Consider the following 17,473-nt stretch of genomic DNA (forward strand, 5'->3'; position numbering starts at 1 on the left):
TGGGAAAAATTGGTTCAAACCATGTGTATATATAGACTTCTGCACCAATTATCAGCCATTCTTGAGCTTTCTAATTTTGACAACGTGTCTGGCTCATTTTAAAGTTATGTTCCTCTGAGGATAGCTAAAGCTACCCAAGGTTAGTTAATACTTCAGTATGTAGCATTTTTTTATATTATAATTTTTCTATAGGTAATTCAAGGTCATTTTCTCTGAGCGAATACCCTGTAGAGATCCTATTCCATAGCTCCACCCTATTGGGTAACTGCTTCTTTCCCCACCTTTATTTAAGGATGAACAAATACTATTGCCATGGGGGTTCTTTAGTGCCTACTTGTGAGCTTCTGACCGAGCAGATGTATATGTGCCTGCTCCAAATCAGCTGTTTTCTGTACATATGCTTACCTCTATGCTGTGGAACTCACAATTGTCTGTTGTAAAAACAATTTTCACGTATATAGAATAGTGATATCAGCTGGGGAATGGTGAACAGATGTACTATTAAAGAAAATATTTTGTTCTTATGCAAAGTCCTCAATTTAAAAAGACACACTTAAGTTTAGTACCTCTAAAACTGGATATTTTTCTTCAAGTGTCCTGTGCATATTACCACTCTCAAGATGTTCTGAACTACTGCAGTCTGACCCTAGAGCTTTAACTAGCAGTAGTCATTAGGGTGCTCACGTTCCTCCCTCTCCCTTCCCCTCAGAGAATGTCAAATGTTCCAAGGCATGAGTATAAAAGGGGTGTGGCCCTCCAGCTACCTCTGTTCCTTTTAACTGTGACCAGCTGAACCTTTTGTGTGGAGCTCAGGTATCCTCTTGTATCCATGATTAGTTAGTTAAAATCTTAATTGTTAGTAGCTATAGAGAGTTTAGTCTTAGATAGCGGTTGATGGAACCAAAAAAGAAACATGGTTTCAAAAGATATGTATCCTGTCCCGCGATGTTCACGGCATCTGATGCACATGCTGAGTGCCTGTCATGTTTAGGGGAGGGGCACTCATCTGCCAAGTGCTCAATTTGCTCTACAATTACCTCGAGAGCAAAGAAAGAAAGAAAACAGATAACAAGCAATCCTGTTGAAAATAGCCTTGGCTGCAAAGCCATCTGGAACTGGCAAGATGATCCATAGAGTGTCATCTGCCTGGATGGTTCTGTGGGTAAAAAAGATGTCATCTCTGTTGGACTGTAAGGTCTGGTGATAAGGCCCAGAAAAAGAGGAAAGCCTCTGAGATGTTGGCTTCTGTGTGTAAAGCCAATCCTCTTGATAATGATTTATCTATGCAGGCAGATGTCAGTAGTCAGTCCTCGACAGTGTCAGTCTCTCTTAAGAGAGCCAATCCGCAAGTGAAGGATTCCATTATGTACACTAAATATAAAGACCAATATACTGAAAAGTGAGGAAACCTTCTTCTGCTACCATCAGATCTGGATGAGCCAGTTCCAAAAAGAGACTTAAGGAGCTAGTGAAGCAAGGACATATTGTGACACCGGTGACTGATACTATGGCACTACAGTGCATAATTGTTCAGGTGCAGGTTTATAGATTGGATTTGACCTCAGATCCGCCAGATACGGAGTCAGTTGTGTTATTGGAGCAAGGAGAAACCATATTCCTCAACAGTCTCAAATATGTCTGACTCCAGAAGGGAAAGGATAGGTAGAGGAGTGTGGGGGTTCTCCTCTTCCTTCAACTCCACGGACATTTTCAGGATCCCTAGAAAAGAACTGTTCTCCAATTTACCTTGTTCAACCAAGATTATTGTTGTCTCCAGTTTTGTTGGAACTGAGAGCAATTTCATACTGGAGAAAGAATTTGATTTGTGGATAGGATCCGCAGAAGGAGTGTTACTGGTAAATTTGCAAAGCTGCTGGCTTCTTCACTATTTGCTGGTATGCGTGGTTTTTCCTGGTACTCTTACTAAAGTCAGTTTTGCTGGCCTTGCACCAGAGATTCACCAAAATCTGGCTGTGCTCCAGTGACCATGAAGCAGTGCATTTTGCAAAAGGCTTGTTCTGTTCTTTGCAAATGCAGAAGGCACTCTGATGTGTTTGCAGGTTGGTGATCAGAAGACAATGGAAGGATCAGTGCTGACTCAGTGAGCTGCTGCTGAACATCAAGGAGTGGGGGTTGTTTCCGTTTTCTTTGGAGTCAATTGGGGATTCTTTGGATAGGGCATAGGAATTGGCCCATGAAATTGTGAGATACTTTTGGCTACTCCGAGAACCTCAGTCTGACTAGGGCTCACAGCCTGCAGCTCCACAAAGTCCTGGACCCCTGGGTCCAAGCCCTGGTTTAGCATAATTTGTGAGTAGACAGAAGGGGGGTTAGGCTTTAAGTCTGAGCCCAACCTTACACTTTAGTGTAGACATACCTGCAGAGGAAATATCTAGGGAATCACTTAAGCAAGTATTAGTGTTCCCAAAGCCAACTAAAGTGAAAGACATCATCGTTTCTACAAAACAGCTTGACCATGGAAGTCAAGGATTACGTTTTGGTGAGGCAGGTGTCTGCAAGGGAAAGGTTTGGAAAACTCCAAGAAACCAAGATGAAACTCTAATCATCATTACCTTACCAGGTTCCCCACTAACAAGTTCTCCAGTAGCAGACAGTAATAAATGCTGTGCTGCAGGTTCTCATAAAACCACCTTCCTAGCCGTCACAGACTGTCTCTATTTTTGTTTTGGTAAAAGTATATTTCCTGTTTGGCACCACTTTGGTCAGATGGATTTTGGAGTGCTATCAGTTATTCAGATAGCATCAAGATATGATACTTCTTGGAATGGACTAGGTAGGCTCTCATTGGTCATCCTTGACTCAGATTTTTCTTGTTTTTGTATGTTTGCTCTATTCTTTTGTGTGTTGTTAGAGAAATGGGCTGGGAGTCAGTTTGATCCTGGTTCTAGTTTTGCGTGACCTTCAGCAAACCATTTGATATTTCAACTGTACAAGGACACTATAAAAACTGCTGAATCACTGTATAAAAAAAATCAGTGAAAATGAAATGAGTCTGAATGGACCTTTCCTGAGTAAATATGCTCAGGAAAAGGTGAAGAAATCTTTTAATGAATAGTGTAAAAAAAAGTTATAAAACCTAAATAATTAAAGTTAGAAGAATTTGGCTGAAGTATTTTATTATGAAATAGTTTTATAATAATATAGTCACTACCATCTAATGGTTGTACAGTGGCCTGTGCAATGAGTTGGTGGTTTCAATCCATTTCTTCCAAGTGCCTGTATCTCAAGAAGTACCATCACATTTAGCTCTAATTGATATACTTATTGGTGGTCTCAGCACAGAGGCCAAAGATCAATTGGAGATGGAGATTGAACAACCCTTTCATCCCTGGGGTGGTCCTTGAAAAACTGGACTGAAGTACATTGGTGAGGAAGTTTGCATTCTCACTGCCTGTGCTGTACCTCATGTGTGGACGAACGAGAGAGATTTATCTCCTAGGGCTGTCAATCCAGTTTCTATTACAATCACTTAGAGTGAGAGTCTCAATTCTGCTCAGGCCCCTTTATGCCAGGTAAAAGGGCTTTAAAAGCTCCAGTTCTAACTTGGTGGGAATTCCCCTGGTGCAGGAACTGAGGTCACATTAGAGTTTATTGGGATTGGGGCTACAATGCCACACTGCAAAGATTTTGAGCAGCACAGTTATCCATAGGCAGCTGGTATCAGGCTTCTGTAATTTAGAGTTTCCTGGGACTGCCTAAATTATCTGGGGATGTTTTTGGCTTCCAAAAACATGGTATAAAGCCAGCTTAGTGCTCCCTCCCCGAGTCTGCTCTGATATATTGCACAGCACAGAATCTCACCCTTCGTTTTCTCAACATGAAAAGGAATAAAAATTCTTAAATATAGATTAACCCTGTGTTAACAGAAGTGTTGCATTTACTTAATTATGTTTCCTGTGGAATTTTTTTTTCTGATAATAAATCTGGGGTCATAAGAGCTGTATCAAAAAATAATTGACAAAATTAATACATCTGTATTCCCAATTGTCGTCATTCATTTTACTGACTGAAAAAAATACACTTTTATTTAGTTTCTGGAAATCAGCAAGACCTTTCTTCATCAAAGAGTGAAGATTTAGTAAATGTGCAGGAGATGTCTACAAAAAGCCTCATTGTAGGTCCGCTTAATCTTCGATTGGATAGCAGTGCAGTACACAGGATTATGAAAATGATAGTTTGTGCTGTGGAACATGAATATGAGCCATATAACAAGCCCAAACCAGGTATGCTGCTTATTTAATTATGAATGTTGTTTTTACAGACCAGATTCAGCACTGCTGAAAGGTGCAAACTGCAAATAGTGGAAGTGGGGTTGCAGAGAGGAAATTTAATCTCTGCCTGTGTCTTCATGGGAGTCGCACCAGCGAAGGCTAGGGGGGGAGGGTAAAGTGAATCAGCATATGCCCTGGCAGCCCTAGCTATGCCGTTCTCTGACCAGCATACCATTTTTATGGCTGTGCTGTTTACTTACAAGTTCCGTGGTGGGTGGAGACTTTGTATCATCACAACATCCACACTCCTGAGTGTACTTTCTCCTCTAAAGTCCCAGAAAATAAAAGGAAACCCTTAATGTGGGTTAATGTTTATGAAATAACGGGATTAAACAGAAAAAGGGAATGGACGCTAATTATAGCCAGCTATTAAGATTAACATTTTAGATAAAACAGAGAGCCAGTGTGTATTTTTCACTCTATAAGTGTGGATTTCCAAGTGAGGAAAATAATTCATTATTATTATATTTAGCATTAAGTAGAGCCTAATGCAAAGGTGGTGATAATCCCAAATATATAGAGAGAAAGATAAAAATTGCATCTTTTACTAATCCACAAAAAATACTGTGCTAGATGCTGGAGAAAATATTTACAGGTAATTTTAGGCCTGTCAGCTGGACATCGATACCAGGCAAGGTAATGGAGCAGCTGATAATGGGTCTCGATTAATAAAGAACTAAAGGAGGGTAATGTAATTCAAATCAAATTAACCTGGATATATGGAAAATAGATCCTGTCAAACTAACTTGATAACTTTATCAACTAAAGCAAGATAATAGAGTTGATTTAATATACTTAGACTTTGGTAAGGTATTTGACTTGGTATTGCACAACATTTTGATTAAAAAAATTTAGAAGGATATAAAATTAACACAGCACACCTTAAATGGATTAAAAACAGATAGATAGCATAACTGTGAGCAGAGAATAGAAATCAAGTGGGTCTGTTTCCAGAGGGCCCTGCAGGAATCAATTTTTGGCTGTATGCTGTTGAACATTTTTATGAATTACCTGGAAGAAAATGTAAAATCATCACCTAATAAAATTTACAGATGACACAAAAATTGGGGAATAGTAAATAATGAAGAGGACAGATCACTGATTCAGAGTGATCTGAGTGGCTTGGTAATATGGGTGCAAGCAAACAATGTGTTTTAATATGGCTAAATGTAAATGTAGACATCTCGGAACAAACAGTGCAGGCCATATTTACAAGATAAGGGGACTCTATCCTTGGAAGCAGAGACTCTGAAAAAGATTTGGGGGTTGTGATGGATAATCAGCTGAACATGATCTCCCAGTGCAATGCTGTGACCCAAGAAGGAATCTTGAGTAGGAGTAGATAAGTTATTTTACCTCCGTATTTGGCACTGGTGCGACCATGGCTGGAATACTTTGTTCTGTTCTGGTGCCCACAATTCAAGAAGGATATTGATAAATTGGAGTTGGGACCGAGAAGAGCCATGAGAATGATTAAACAATTAGAAAAGATCATAATAAGATCATAAGAACATAAAATAAGAATATAATCTATTTCGATTAACAAAGAGAAGGTGAATGGTGACTTAATTACAGTCTTTGAGTATCTATGTGGGGAAACTAATGTTTAATGGGCTCTTCAAGCAGAGAAAGGTATAACTCGAACCAGTGGCTGGAAGTTGAAGCTACACAAATTCAGATGACAAATAATAAAAGGCATACATTTTTAACGGTGAGAGTAATTGACCATTGGAACAGTTTACTAAGGGTTGTGATGGATTCTCTGTCGCTGGCAATTTTTAAACCAAGATTGGATGGTTTTCTGAAAGATATGCTCCATGAATTATTTTTGGGAAATTCTGTGGCCTGTGTTATACAGGGAGTCAGGCCCATTTTGATCATCTAGCCTTTCTGGCCTTAGGATCTATGAATTTTAAGGTAATTCATTTACTTTTATTTTAATCGTATGACGAATTTATATGTGTAATCATGATTGATTTTAGATATTGTGGAAGGAAATAGAACTATGCCAAACTCAGAAGAAATAGCATCTTTGGAGGAATACATTCCCACTCGACTCACAAGCTTTACCATTCTTAAATGCACCATTACAATCTCTATGGCTGAATTCAATTTACTGGGCCATTTGCTACCTATAATCATGGGACAGAAGGTAAGATATTTTTATCTACAGTAAATTTTATATATATTTGCTTAATTTGTGTGTGTATATAGGTGTAGATAATGTATGTATGTGTATGTATATATTACACACACATTTATCACACACACTTTAATCTTAGGTATTTTTAATTTTATATATATATATAAAGTACGTTAAGGTTGCATATTCAAGCATTCATTGTCATGGTTACAGGATTAACTACATCTGTATCCTCTTTTTTGGCTCTCTGAGTGCACTCCCTCAAGTTCTATGCCCATGCCTTTAGATTCACCCTTTCTTAGACCAGGGCCTGGCTACAGTACTTTGTGTGTCAACTAATTTTACCCAGGAGGTCCAAATAGATTTAGAGTCTGTGGTTCTTCCCTTCAGGAGTTTGTGACCTGTGGTGTGTACAGTAACCCAACAACCTTCTCAAAACCCAAGTATGATTTATCATAACAGCAGGAACAAAGTATTTGAAAACAACAACCAGTCTACATGCATGTCTGTCTTACCATTCCTTGATGGAAGTCACAAGTGGCCTAGTTTCTGTAGACATGCAAGCGGGTATCTGTTTGTCTGCTCTCCCAGACAACTGCTGAACAGTCAACACCTCTCTCTATCGACAGTCCTTTTTAAAACTGCTATAATACTTTGTTCTCTTCAGTTTCTGGCCATTGGCCTTGGTCATTAAAACTGAGTCTGCAAGTTGACTGAATCCAGGTGGTAGAATCTTCGAACCTAATAGTTTGGGTATTGTCTTTTACAATCCTGAAGTGTTTACTGTGGGTTAGCTTAGTTTGAGCCATAGTTTGCTTCCTGCTTGCTTTTCCTTACAGCCTATAATACCCCAATAACAGGGTCAACATACCGTATTCATAAATTATTACAGAGCAGTTCCACTTCTGTCAAATTCGTATGCTAGGAAATGCCAGAATTAAGCTTACCTATGCAAACTTGTCTCCATGTGCCATATGCATTATGATACAGTGTTTAATTACATGATCACATACTACTTTTTCCATGGAATTCCTGCCTCGTTTATTGCACAGGATGAGAAGGTATTAAGTGAACCGTGTTGCTGTGCGGTATTTCTTTTTATCCCAGTCCTTGAGTATGTGGTCTTATGACTGACTTACTACACATCATCCAATATTTACATTGAATGTGAATTTGTTGCTTCACAAGATTTCTGTTGCACTCATCACCATAGTTTTTGATTGCCTCATAAACATTAATTCATTTATCTTCATAACACCCCTGTGAAATGGGGGTGTAGCAGGGTATGATCCACTCCTGCTGCCTTGCGCCACAGAAATCTGCACAGACTCCATTGGTTGAGTATCTACACTGTGCTGTTTATGTTCTCTCCACCAACACCTTTATATTTTTGTGCAACAATACTGTTTATACAGTCCCTTGTATTCTCAGCCCTCTCTCAAGGCTCAAAGAAAAGAAAAGGTTGCCCTTCCGTGAGCTCTCTCTGAGTCTGGGCTTAGCTAGCCCTGCTTCTCTCTCCTGCACTTCTTTCCTATGCCTTTTTCATCAGTCCTCAGCTGATGGGCTTATTAATGTTTTAGCTTACCTAGTCTCCTGTCCTGATTAGCAAATTACATTTCATTCCCCAATCAGACCTCTCTGGGGAAACTAATTTGTACCAGAATGATCAGAGTGCTGACTCACCTGCTAGCTGCCAGCACTTTATCACAGGGGGTAATAACACTTCTTTATTTTACAGATAGAGAACTGAAGTACAGAGAGATTTAGGCCAAAATTAATTAGTCGGCTCACAAATTTTTGGGTATCTCAATAAGTGGGTGCCCAACCTGAGATAATTAGGGCCTGATTTTTTTCAGAGTTGCCGAGCAGTTGGGAGTTATGAATGTGCAGAACTGAATATCAGGCTGTAGGTGTGTCAGATCATACACAGAGAAAATGAAGAAAAGTTTGTGGCTATGTATGAAAATTCTGGTTTAAATGACTTCTCTAACATCATACAGAAAGTCTGTGCCAATGATAGGGATGGAACCCTGTGCTCACAGGTTTCATTCAGCACTTCAATTACAAACACATCTTTGTCTTCCTACAGGCCCCTTCCTCACTCATTTTACATTTTAAAAACATTGTCAGCCAACGAGGCAGGCATATTCTCAACCACAGCCTTGTTGACTACACATCCTTGTCTGTGTGGTACCCTGTGTACTGAATGAGAGAAGAAATTTTGCGGTAATATAATTAAAGGTCGTTTCATAAGACATAAACAGAAGGAGGGATGCAGTGTTAATTCTGTCCATTTCTAGCTTTGGAGTGCTTGATTTTGGAACCTTACAATGTTTGTTTAACATTATGTTATGCATATATGGAATTTCCTAGGTGTTTTTCAGGAAGAAAACTGAAGGGAATCAAAGAAATTCTATCATGTGCAACCATTATTACTCCCCGCAAACATTGTCAGCAGGAATTAAACCCTGGAACTTGAGGTTCGCTACACAGACCTCTTCCATTTGAGCTGAAGGAATAAACAGCAGTAATAGACTGTTATCCTCCATGTAGAGGACCAGCGAGGATGAGAAGCATGAGCAGGGAGGTGACTGTATGCCACAGTGGTGGAGAGAGAAAGATCAGATGATGATCTGGAGGTGGGGAACTGGGACTTGCTGGGCAAGGAGCTGGGGGGTGGGAACTCGGTAGGGTTGGGTAAGGTGACTAACCTGGCAGTAAAGGGGAGACTGGGTGACTGGGAGGAGAAACCTTGAGGAGTTGAAATTGGGACAGGTTACGTGAGGGAGAATGGGACCAGTACAAGGAACTGGGGTGCCAAAGAATCAAGACAAGGACAGGTTGAGAGAGTATTGGGCAGAAGAGTCTGTACCCAATAGAGCAACCTCTCCTTCAGAGTGAGAAACGGAATCCAAGATTACTGAGTCTCACCATTCCTGTGCGGTCAACATATATCTGTGAAACCCACTGAAAACTTGTTTCATCTCCCGCTAGTGCTGGTCTGCATGGAGAATAGCAACATATTACTGCTATTGGTTATATAGTTATGTCAAGCTGCAGAGGTCTGTGTGGTGGATCTAAAGTTTCAAACCCTGCTGATGACCCATGTGGGTTTCAATATAATTCCATATGGTAGAGTGCTATTTTTTCAGTTTCCTTCTTGCTACGATGCACACAAAAATACCTGTTAAAAGTAGGCTATTTAGGTTCTGTTCTGTATAGGTTTCATGCCACACTCATTACTATGATATCTGAGCGCCTTCCAGTAGTGCATTAAACCACATGCATGCATATGTCACACTTTTTGTTCTCTCATCTTCTCCCCAGAGGGAGAAATATGCAGTGGAGTGCCCTGTTTTGGTGGTGGTTTATTTTAATTTCATTTTCTTTTTTTGTATAAGTGGAACTGTTGCTGTGTGTTTATATTAGAGAAGGCAAGGTTAAGGAAGTGTGCCTTGCCTTTGTAGTGGAAAGTGGTAAAGTTTGTGATGGCACTTCATTCTTTAGTGAGTTAATTCCACGCTCTTGGACTGCCTCTGGAGAAAATTCTGTCTTCTGTACAAATGAGTTTTACCCTTATTGCTGAGAATTTCATTGTACCAAAGGAATGTATTTGTCAATCATGGTGTTTGTCCTGGACCTTTAGATAGTCTGTAGGTATCCTAGGCCCAACTCTTGGGGTGATTTGAGGAGAAGGTCCAGACCTTGACATTGATTGGAAGCCATTGTAGAGACTGGAGGACAGGCGTAATGCAATTGAGGAAGCCTCAGTTGCTCATGAGATGCTCTGCAATGTTCTGTACTAGCTGGACTTTCCCAAGTGCTGAAGGTTTCATGCCAAGAGATTGCATTGCTGTAATGCAGCTGAGAGGTGATGAAGGTATAAATGGGTGAGGCCAGATCTTCATCTGCCAGGATGGAATGGAGTCTCCTAGCCAACTGGAGATGGTAGAAAGTGTTACTTGCAGCTATTACTATGTGAGGTTTGAAAGTGAAGCACACAAAAGTTAGGAGATACCAGAACTAAGGTTCCCTGGGCATCCTGTTCAGAGAAGGTGGCAGGATCCAGTAGAAAAAATAGTATGTGATCATGTAAATAAAGACTATTCTAATGCATATACACAAGAGGGTCAAATTAAGGTTATATAGGATACCTTAATTCTAGCATTTCTTTACTTTTCAGTGCTTCACTTTGCACTTCGCATTAACTTTCTTTTAATGTTTATGTCTAGTAAAGTAATTATATGATATATGGTAGTGAAACCTATGAAATAAATTGCATATATTATGTACTTTTAGCCTCGGCTTACTTAGCCCACCAATTTATTGTCCTCATGACTATATATAACGTTCCAAACCATTAAGCAGTTGAAACCGTTGCCTTTTATTTAATCAATCCACCTGAAATGTTACCTTCTGTCCCTCAATTTTGGAATTCTTACCTTCACCCAGATTACTTTGGCCTAAGACCCTGGATGGTCCTGAATCAGTCACAAGTTTAAGGTCTGATATCTCTTGATACATCAGCATTAGAAGCAAGAACTATTAACACTAGAAAGGGGAGAGTCCCAGCTTTCCAGTGGGAAACAACACTTACTTCTATTGTGGAGTGAGTCAAGAGATTGGACTTGAAAACCGCAACACTTTTCTGACTATCAAAGCTATTTTAGAATTTTTTTAAATGTCTCATTTATAATTCTTTGTTCCCTCTGAGATCTTTACAGTTGGGCTCATGGTGTTACTAAGTGAGCCTGACTTTACAGGCTGAGGGGTAAGAAAAATAGCATCAATACAGAAATTAAAATTCTCCCTGCAGTATTTGCACTTTTAATTGGACTTGTTTGGGTTGAGTGAATGGCTTGCTTGTGTTTTAGTCTCTTTTGAGTTATGTGGCCATCTCAAACTCAAGCTGGTAAAATCTTTATAGCAGACCATCATGTATTCTGTATAAACATTTACACTCTATAATTGGGCATCATGACAAGCCACCATTGGCTTGAATACTTTCTTATGCTAAAGCTAAGGTGGCCAAAGTGTGCAGTTCATGGGTGATGTGTTGTCCAGAACATATCTCAGTCCTTTCTGCTTTAAAGACATTCCGCTAGTGATTTGCAATTAGAAAAAATTGTTAATTTTAATTAGCTGGTAACTTTTCTTTATCTTTTTGATGCTTTTGAACTCCGATTGTTTGGTTTTTAGTATACTCCTCTTTAGTAAATCCATCTTTCAGTGGTGACATCGGGCATCATTCTGGATAAAGTAGTAAACCATCTGCTCAGTGTGACTTGGGCTGCAGATTTGTAATGGAATTTTTTCCCCCAAAATCATGGATTAGTCACTGTAAATATAGTAAAAGTCCTGGATTTCATGATTTTTTATTTAAAAAAAATGTTTTGGCAAATGAGGAGGATCAGTGTTGGCGGAGGGGACGGTTGAGGGCGACAGGCGGGGCCTGGAGGAGGAGCCTACTCTGCATTCACCCATCAGCAGTGGCTCCTGTCCCATGGGGCTGGACCCAGTTCTCCACTCTGGGTGTTGTGACCAGCACATGGGGTCACAGCACTGCTCAGGTTTGAGCCAATTGCCTCTCAGTCATGAAGAACTTGTTGCGCGTATATCCGCAGCTACATTTAGCTTTGCAGCGATCTGGATAGTGAAACAGCATAGGGGCTGAGGCAAAGGGTATGATGCACGAAGTCTGTAGTAAGAGCCTTGGACAACCTTGAAAGGTGATCATGCATTATGGCAGGGTTGCATATTTCTTCTGTGTATAAGCGGGTGGTGGTTCTGATGAACTGAGGCAGAGTCAAAGTTGCATGTACAACCTTAACCTTTGGCATTTCCTAACTTTTCAGGGTTTAAACTGAAAATATAACACTTTTTAAATTTATTCTTTGTATAGAATTGTATGTAATCATAGAGATGAGGAATTGAATTGCCAGAGCAAGCAACCTATCTGCCAGGAAATTACAGGCATGGCACATGGACTTATTAGCCATTTCAAAACTGGCAAACTTCTAGCAGAATTGCACTGAGAGCATTATTTATAGCTTGTCTATTTAGTACAGGTCCATAGTGGTGCTGCAGAGATAGACTTGTTTTCCCTGGCTAAGCCCAGACTCTCATTACTCAGAAAGCAAAAAGAGAAAAATAGGAATCAGGTATGGAAGGAAAAATGACACCCTGTGGAGTGGATAGTACTGGCAACCTTAAGTTCACATCTCAGGTTTTGATTAAGATTTAATTGTACCCAACTTAGATGTTGGTGTCCTCTGATCTACTCCCCTTATATAGTCAGAATATTTTTCATGTTTAGGATAATGGAGGCCTAATGGTTTGGTTGTAGTTTCTTAGTTCTCAGTAGGGGTGATGGCAGCCATAATGATGAAGCTTGCTTCCACTCCTGTAGTTAAATCCTTTGACAGCTTCCTACAGTTAAAGCCAAGTTAAACAAGATGCCAGTTGACCACCAGAAAAGCAACATCCAGGTCAGGTAGCAAACTTTTCCATCAGAATGAACCAATAAAAACACATAACTGGAGTCCCTGAAGGAATATTTCCTGTCTTTCTCAGACCATCTTTGTGGTGTAATATAGCAATTTTGTGGCTTCACTGGGGACCTTGAAAGACCCTGATCAGTTTTTTACTTGAAATGCATGCAGTTCATACTAGCTTTTATCTCCAACTTATACTTATTTCATACAAAATCTTTATGTAACATATTTTTGAAAATTAAATGCATTATTTTGTTATAATAGTTAAGATATCTGTCACATTTATAAACACTGAGATAGTACAGAGTGGTGTAAAAGTTGTATCATAATGAGTTTGGGGACATTTTACTTTTAAGTGATGAAGCAATGTGTAAATAACTTTTTTATAGACTAGCCACTGAACCTTCACATACTCTGTACATGAAAACTTGTTACAGGAAAATTATTTTAGAAGTGTTTCAGACTCTTTAAACATTTTTATTGATAGAGGTATGAGGTCCACCATAGGGTATTGCATAAAAGTTTGTCTTCAGAATACTTTTTCTTTTCTTTTTCTTTCTAGAGTTCAAGTGGTTTGTTAAATGCTGGAAGCTTTCAGCCTTTACGGCCTTTGCCTGCTATTAGAATATTGATGGACAAAATTAATCTGGAACATTCTGTGCCAATGTATGCTGAACAACTTGTGCAAACAGTCAGCAGCCTTAGCCAACCTTCTGATAACCTGCTTCATTATTGTTATGCACACTGCTACCTTAAGGTAAAAGAAAATATGAAGTGTATTTATTATTAAAGAACACTGAAAAGAATTAATACAAATACAGACAGTCCTAGATGCTAAGAATTGTGATCTCCCAGAGCATGTTCAGTTTTGCCAAAGAGGTGTATAGCAAATATCAAGGGCTTGGTTTTGCACTCTTAACTTAGGCAAAATTTCCTATTACTTGAATGAGAATTCCACCTTTGTAAAGAGTACAGGCCGAAGCCCCAAGGAACTAATTTTTTATTATTGTTGTTCAAATTATTTGGCGAAAACCTTTGCAAAATTGGATATAATACTAATATAGTTAACACATTTGTAACAAATCATCTTTATACATTCTGTTATACGAACATGTTTAGTACAAAATTAGTAATATTTTGGTAATATTGGTAATATGGTAATATTTGCTCTTGATTACAGTGAGACACACACTTTAACATATTTTGTGCATAACATTAACTCCAGGGCTGCTGAGTGTGGGAGGAGAACCTCTAAACATTGTATTTTAATATCCTTTAGTGAGGAGGCAGGCCCATTTGCTAGGTTAAGAGGTTGCAAAAATCCATTACAAAATCAATTTGAGAATGTGCAATGTGCTAAGATTTTAGAAGAATCTGTTGAAATTCTGCCTCCTTTGTATCATCGGAAGAGTTAGTTTCCCTGCCAGGCCAAGTGCAGTGGTTTGAATCATTTGAAGGGTCTTTGGATACTACCATAATATAATAATTTACTATCATGACTACTAATATTACTACTAACTTTTACTGACACTTTTGAAAGACATACAGAAGCATGAGTTTCCACTGCACTGTCTACTCATACAGCTGTCTAAGCCAGGAAATTCTTAGAATGTCCTTGTAAAACAGTAATACTGTGTAGGCTAATTACATGGCAAATTTTCAGTTTTCTAGAATGAGATATTCACCTCATAACACATTTAAAATAATTGGGACAGCAATATCACATTCAATCCTCCTAAATATTTTTCAAGTTTTCCTTAGTTTTTTTTCCCCCTCCCCCCCAAAGTTAATATATAAATGTTAAAGAAAACCCTTGATGTTTTTGGTACTGAAGGGTCCAGTTCTGCTCCCATGGAAGTTGATGAGAGCAGGGTTAAGACCATTGTTTTATCTGCCAGTTTTAGTGTAAACATATGAATTGTACTCTTACAGGAAGTGTTGCAACATGTGTTGAAAAGATTCAGTTCCACAATAATTAATTTTCACATTAGTACAGAAAAAAATTAAAGAATAATTATAATATACTGTGTAGAATGTAATTTAAATTGTCACATTTTATTCAAAATAACAAAAAGGTTTGAAGAAAAGCTACTTTTGTCACTAAATCCAACTGTTTTTGTAAAAATATTACTCTAACTATGAAACAGTGGATATCTGCATTTTGTTTAATTTGTATTAAGTATAAAGACCTGGTTCAACTCTCCCACTCACTGAAAGGGCCATTGACTTCTCCCGATCTTCACCAATCTGTCACTTATCTCTCTGTTGCTGATTTCCTCCTCTCCAACCATCACATGGTATCTTTCAACACTGTCCATTAGCCTCCTGCACCCCAAAACCACCCCATCACTCAGTCTTTCTGTGACTTCAAGTTTATCAGTGTTTGATGACTTCTCATCTGCTCTCAGCCCTCTCCTCTCTTTTTGCCTTTCTCTTCCCCTTCCTCCATCAATATGATTGTTGATTCTCTCCATTTCACGCTTTTTTTATTGCTTACACCCTTCACTCTTTGCTCCTCTCTCTCATCTCAAGGTCTGCCCTGCACCCCCCTGCACTGGCTCATCACCAAAATCCATTTCCTCTGTCCCTATTCTTTTGCTGCAGAGAATCTGTGATGGAAATCCTGTGACCACCCTGACTTTCCTCCATTACAAATTTGTTCTCTCCTCTTTCATTTCAACCATCTTCCTGGTTATGCAACTCTGTTTCTCCAACTTAATTGAATTTCATATCTACCATCCCAGCCAGATTTTTATCACCTTTGAGTCACTCCTCAAACGCTCTCATTCTGCTGCCTCACCTTCTTTGCACAGGATCTTGCCATTTTCTTTCAAGAAAAAAATGAGTTCTGTATGAGCTAGCCTTCCCTTCTCCCTTTTCCTCCTACAACTCTCTTCCTCCTTGACACAGATGCAGATATTTTTCATTTGCTCCTCCTCTCTAATCTCTCCACTTGCCCCAGTGGCCTCATGCATCTTATCTCCTGAAATCCCTCATGCCCACTCTCATCTTCCTCCCTTACTTTCTTCTTAACCTCTCACTTTCCTCTAGCTTTTCCCCCTCACAATACAAAACTTGCTTTAGTCTCTCTCATCTTAAATCCTTGACCCCACTTGTCTAACTACTGCCCTGCTTTCGTTTTTAAGTTAATTGAGAACACTGTCTACAACTGCTGTCTGGAGTTCCTCTCTTCCATTTCCATCCTAGACTCTCTTCAATCTTGCTTTCACCCCTTCCACTCAACTGAAACTGCTGTTGTCAAAGTCTCTATTGACCTCTTCCTAGCCAAAGCTTGGAACCATTACTCCTCCATCTTCATCCTTCATAACCTGTAAGCCACCTTCAACACAGTTGACCATGCTCTGCTTCTAGAAATCTTATTCTCCCTTGGCTTCTGTGACTGTGTTCTCTCCTGGTTCTCCTACCTCTCTAACCACTCCTTCTAAATGTCTTTCCCGATCATTTTCCTGGCTCTCACTTTGAAAATGTCATCCATCTCTTTGTATTCCTCCACTGGTTCCCTCTTCTGTAGTGTATCAACCATAAGCTACTTGTCTTCAATTTCAGTGCCCTTCCCAGCCTACCTCCACCCGACCTACACTCTCTCATTCAGTATAGAAAAGTTGACTCCCACTTCAGGTTGGCCCATGATCCCAGCCTCTATGCCCATTTGTTAAATTTTCAAACAGGCTCATTTCTGCTTTCTTCCTTCAAATCCTTCCTTCAAACTCTACTTTTCCGTGGTGCCTACAAAAAAAGTTGACAACAGTTTGGTTCCTTTTGTGCTGAGAACACAGCCTATCATGTTGCCCAATATTGTCTCTTTATTTCTTTGTACTCCCTGTCTGTCCATATCCATTTGTTGTCTCTTGTCTTGTATTTAGATTGAAAGCTATTCTGGGCAGGGACCGTCTTCTTGTTTTTGTGTTTGTGCAGTACCTACAACAGTGGGACCCTGGTCTATGATTTCCTAGCTGCACTGAAAATAAAAATAACAAATAACAATATGCTATTGTAAGGAAGCATGTGAGATGATGTTTAAATCTTAATAGGTGAATTAAAATAAATTTTAAGTATTTTTTTCAACAGATATATTTCTCTTAAAGTAAAACACTTGCACATTTTGTTTTTGGAGAGAACTTGGACATGAGTAATTTTTAGGTTATTTGTGTGCTGGGAAAGTATTCTCTAATTATCATAATTATTTGTTTATTTAGTTTAATTTTAACAAGTTGAAATTTTGGGGAGTTGGATTGAAAACTAGAAAGAGTTTAGTGTGCAGTTATTGTAAAGAAAATTGAAACTGTTAGATCTAATCTTATGCTTGTTAAATCTTATATCATTATATAATTTGACCTTTTTTTTCTTATTTCAGATATTTGGTTTTCAGGCAGGATTGACCTCTTTGGACATTAGAGGATCATACTGCTTACCTACTCCAATTATCCCCTCTTTTAGTATTGCTATTTATGGCAAACTGCTTACGTTTCCCAAATATTGGTGAGTATTAAACTTACAATATGAAACAGTAACAGATAATCTTT

At 39.0% G+C, this 17,473-nt stretch overlaps 1 protein-coding gene across 26 annotated transcripts in view; it reads left to right on the top strand.

Annotated features, from left to right (window-relative positions):
• VPS13B (vacuolar protein sorting 13 homolog B) overlaps nucleotides 1-17,473 on the top strand; it is a 917,098-nt gene that overhangs the window by 170,601 nt on the left and 729,024 nt on the right. For all 26 annotated transcript variants that reach the window (XR_005593500.1, XM_039522053.1, XM_039522058.1 and 23 more), the window contains 4 exons: nucleotides 4,053-4,244; nucleotides 6,275-6,444; nucleotides 13,492-13,686; nucleotides 17,305-17,429. Coding sequence is in view for 25 of the 26 variants with exons in the window: in XM_039522053.1 (XP_039377987.1) it covers nucleotides 4,053-4,244; nucleotides 6,275-6,444; nucleotides 13,492-13,686; nucleotides 17,305-17,429 (682 nt within the window). In the remaining variant the exon portion in view is untranslated. The remainder of the gene's footprint in view (nucleotides 1-4,052; nucleotides 4,245-6,274; nucleotides 6,445-13,491; nucleotides 13,687-17,304; nucleotides 17,430-17,473) is intronic.

Source organism: Mauremys reevesii, linkage group 2 (genome assembly GCF_016161935.1).
Source record: "Mauremys reevesii isolate NIE-2019 linkage group 2, ASM1616193v1, whole genome shotgun sequence".
Classification (NCBI taxonomy): Eukaryota; Metazoa; Chordata; order Testudines; family Geoemydidae; genus Mauremys; species Mauremys reevesii.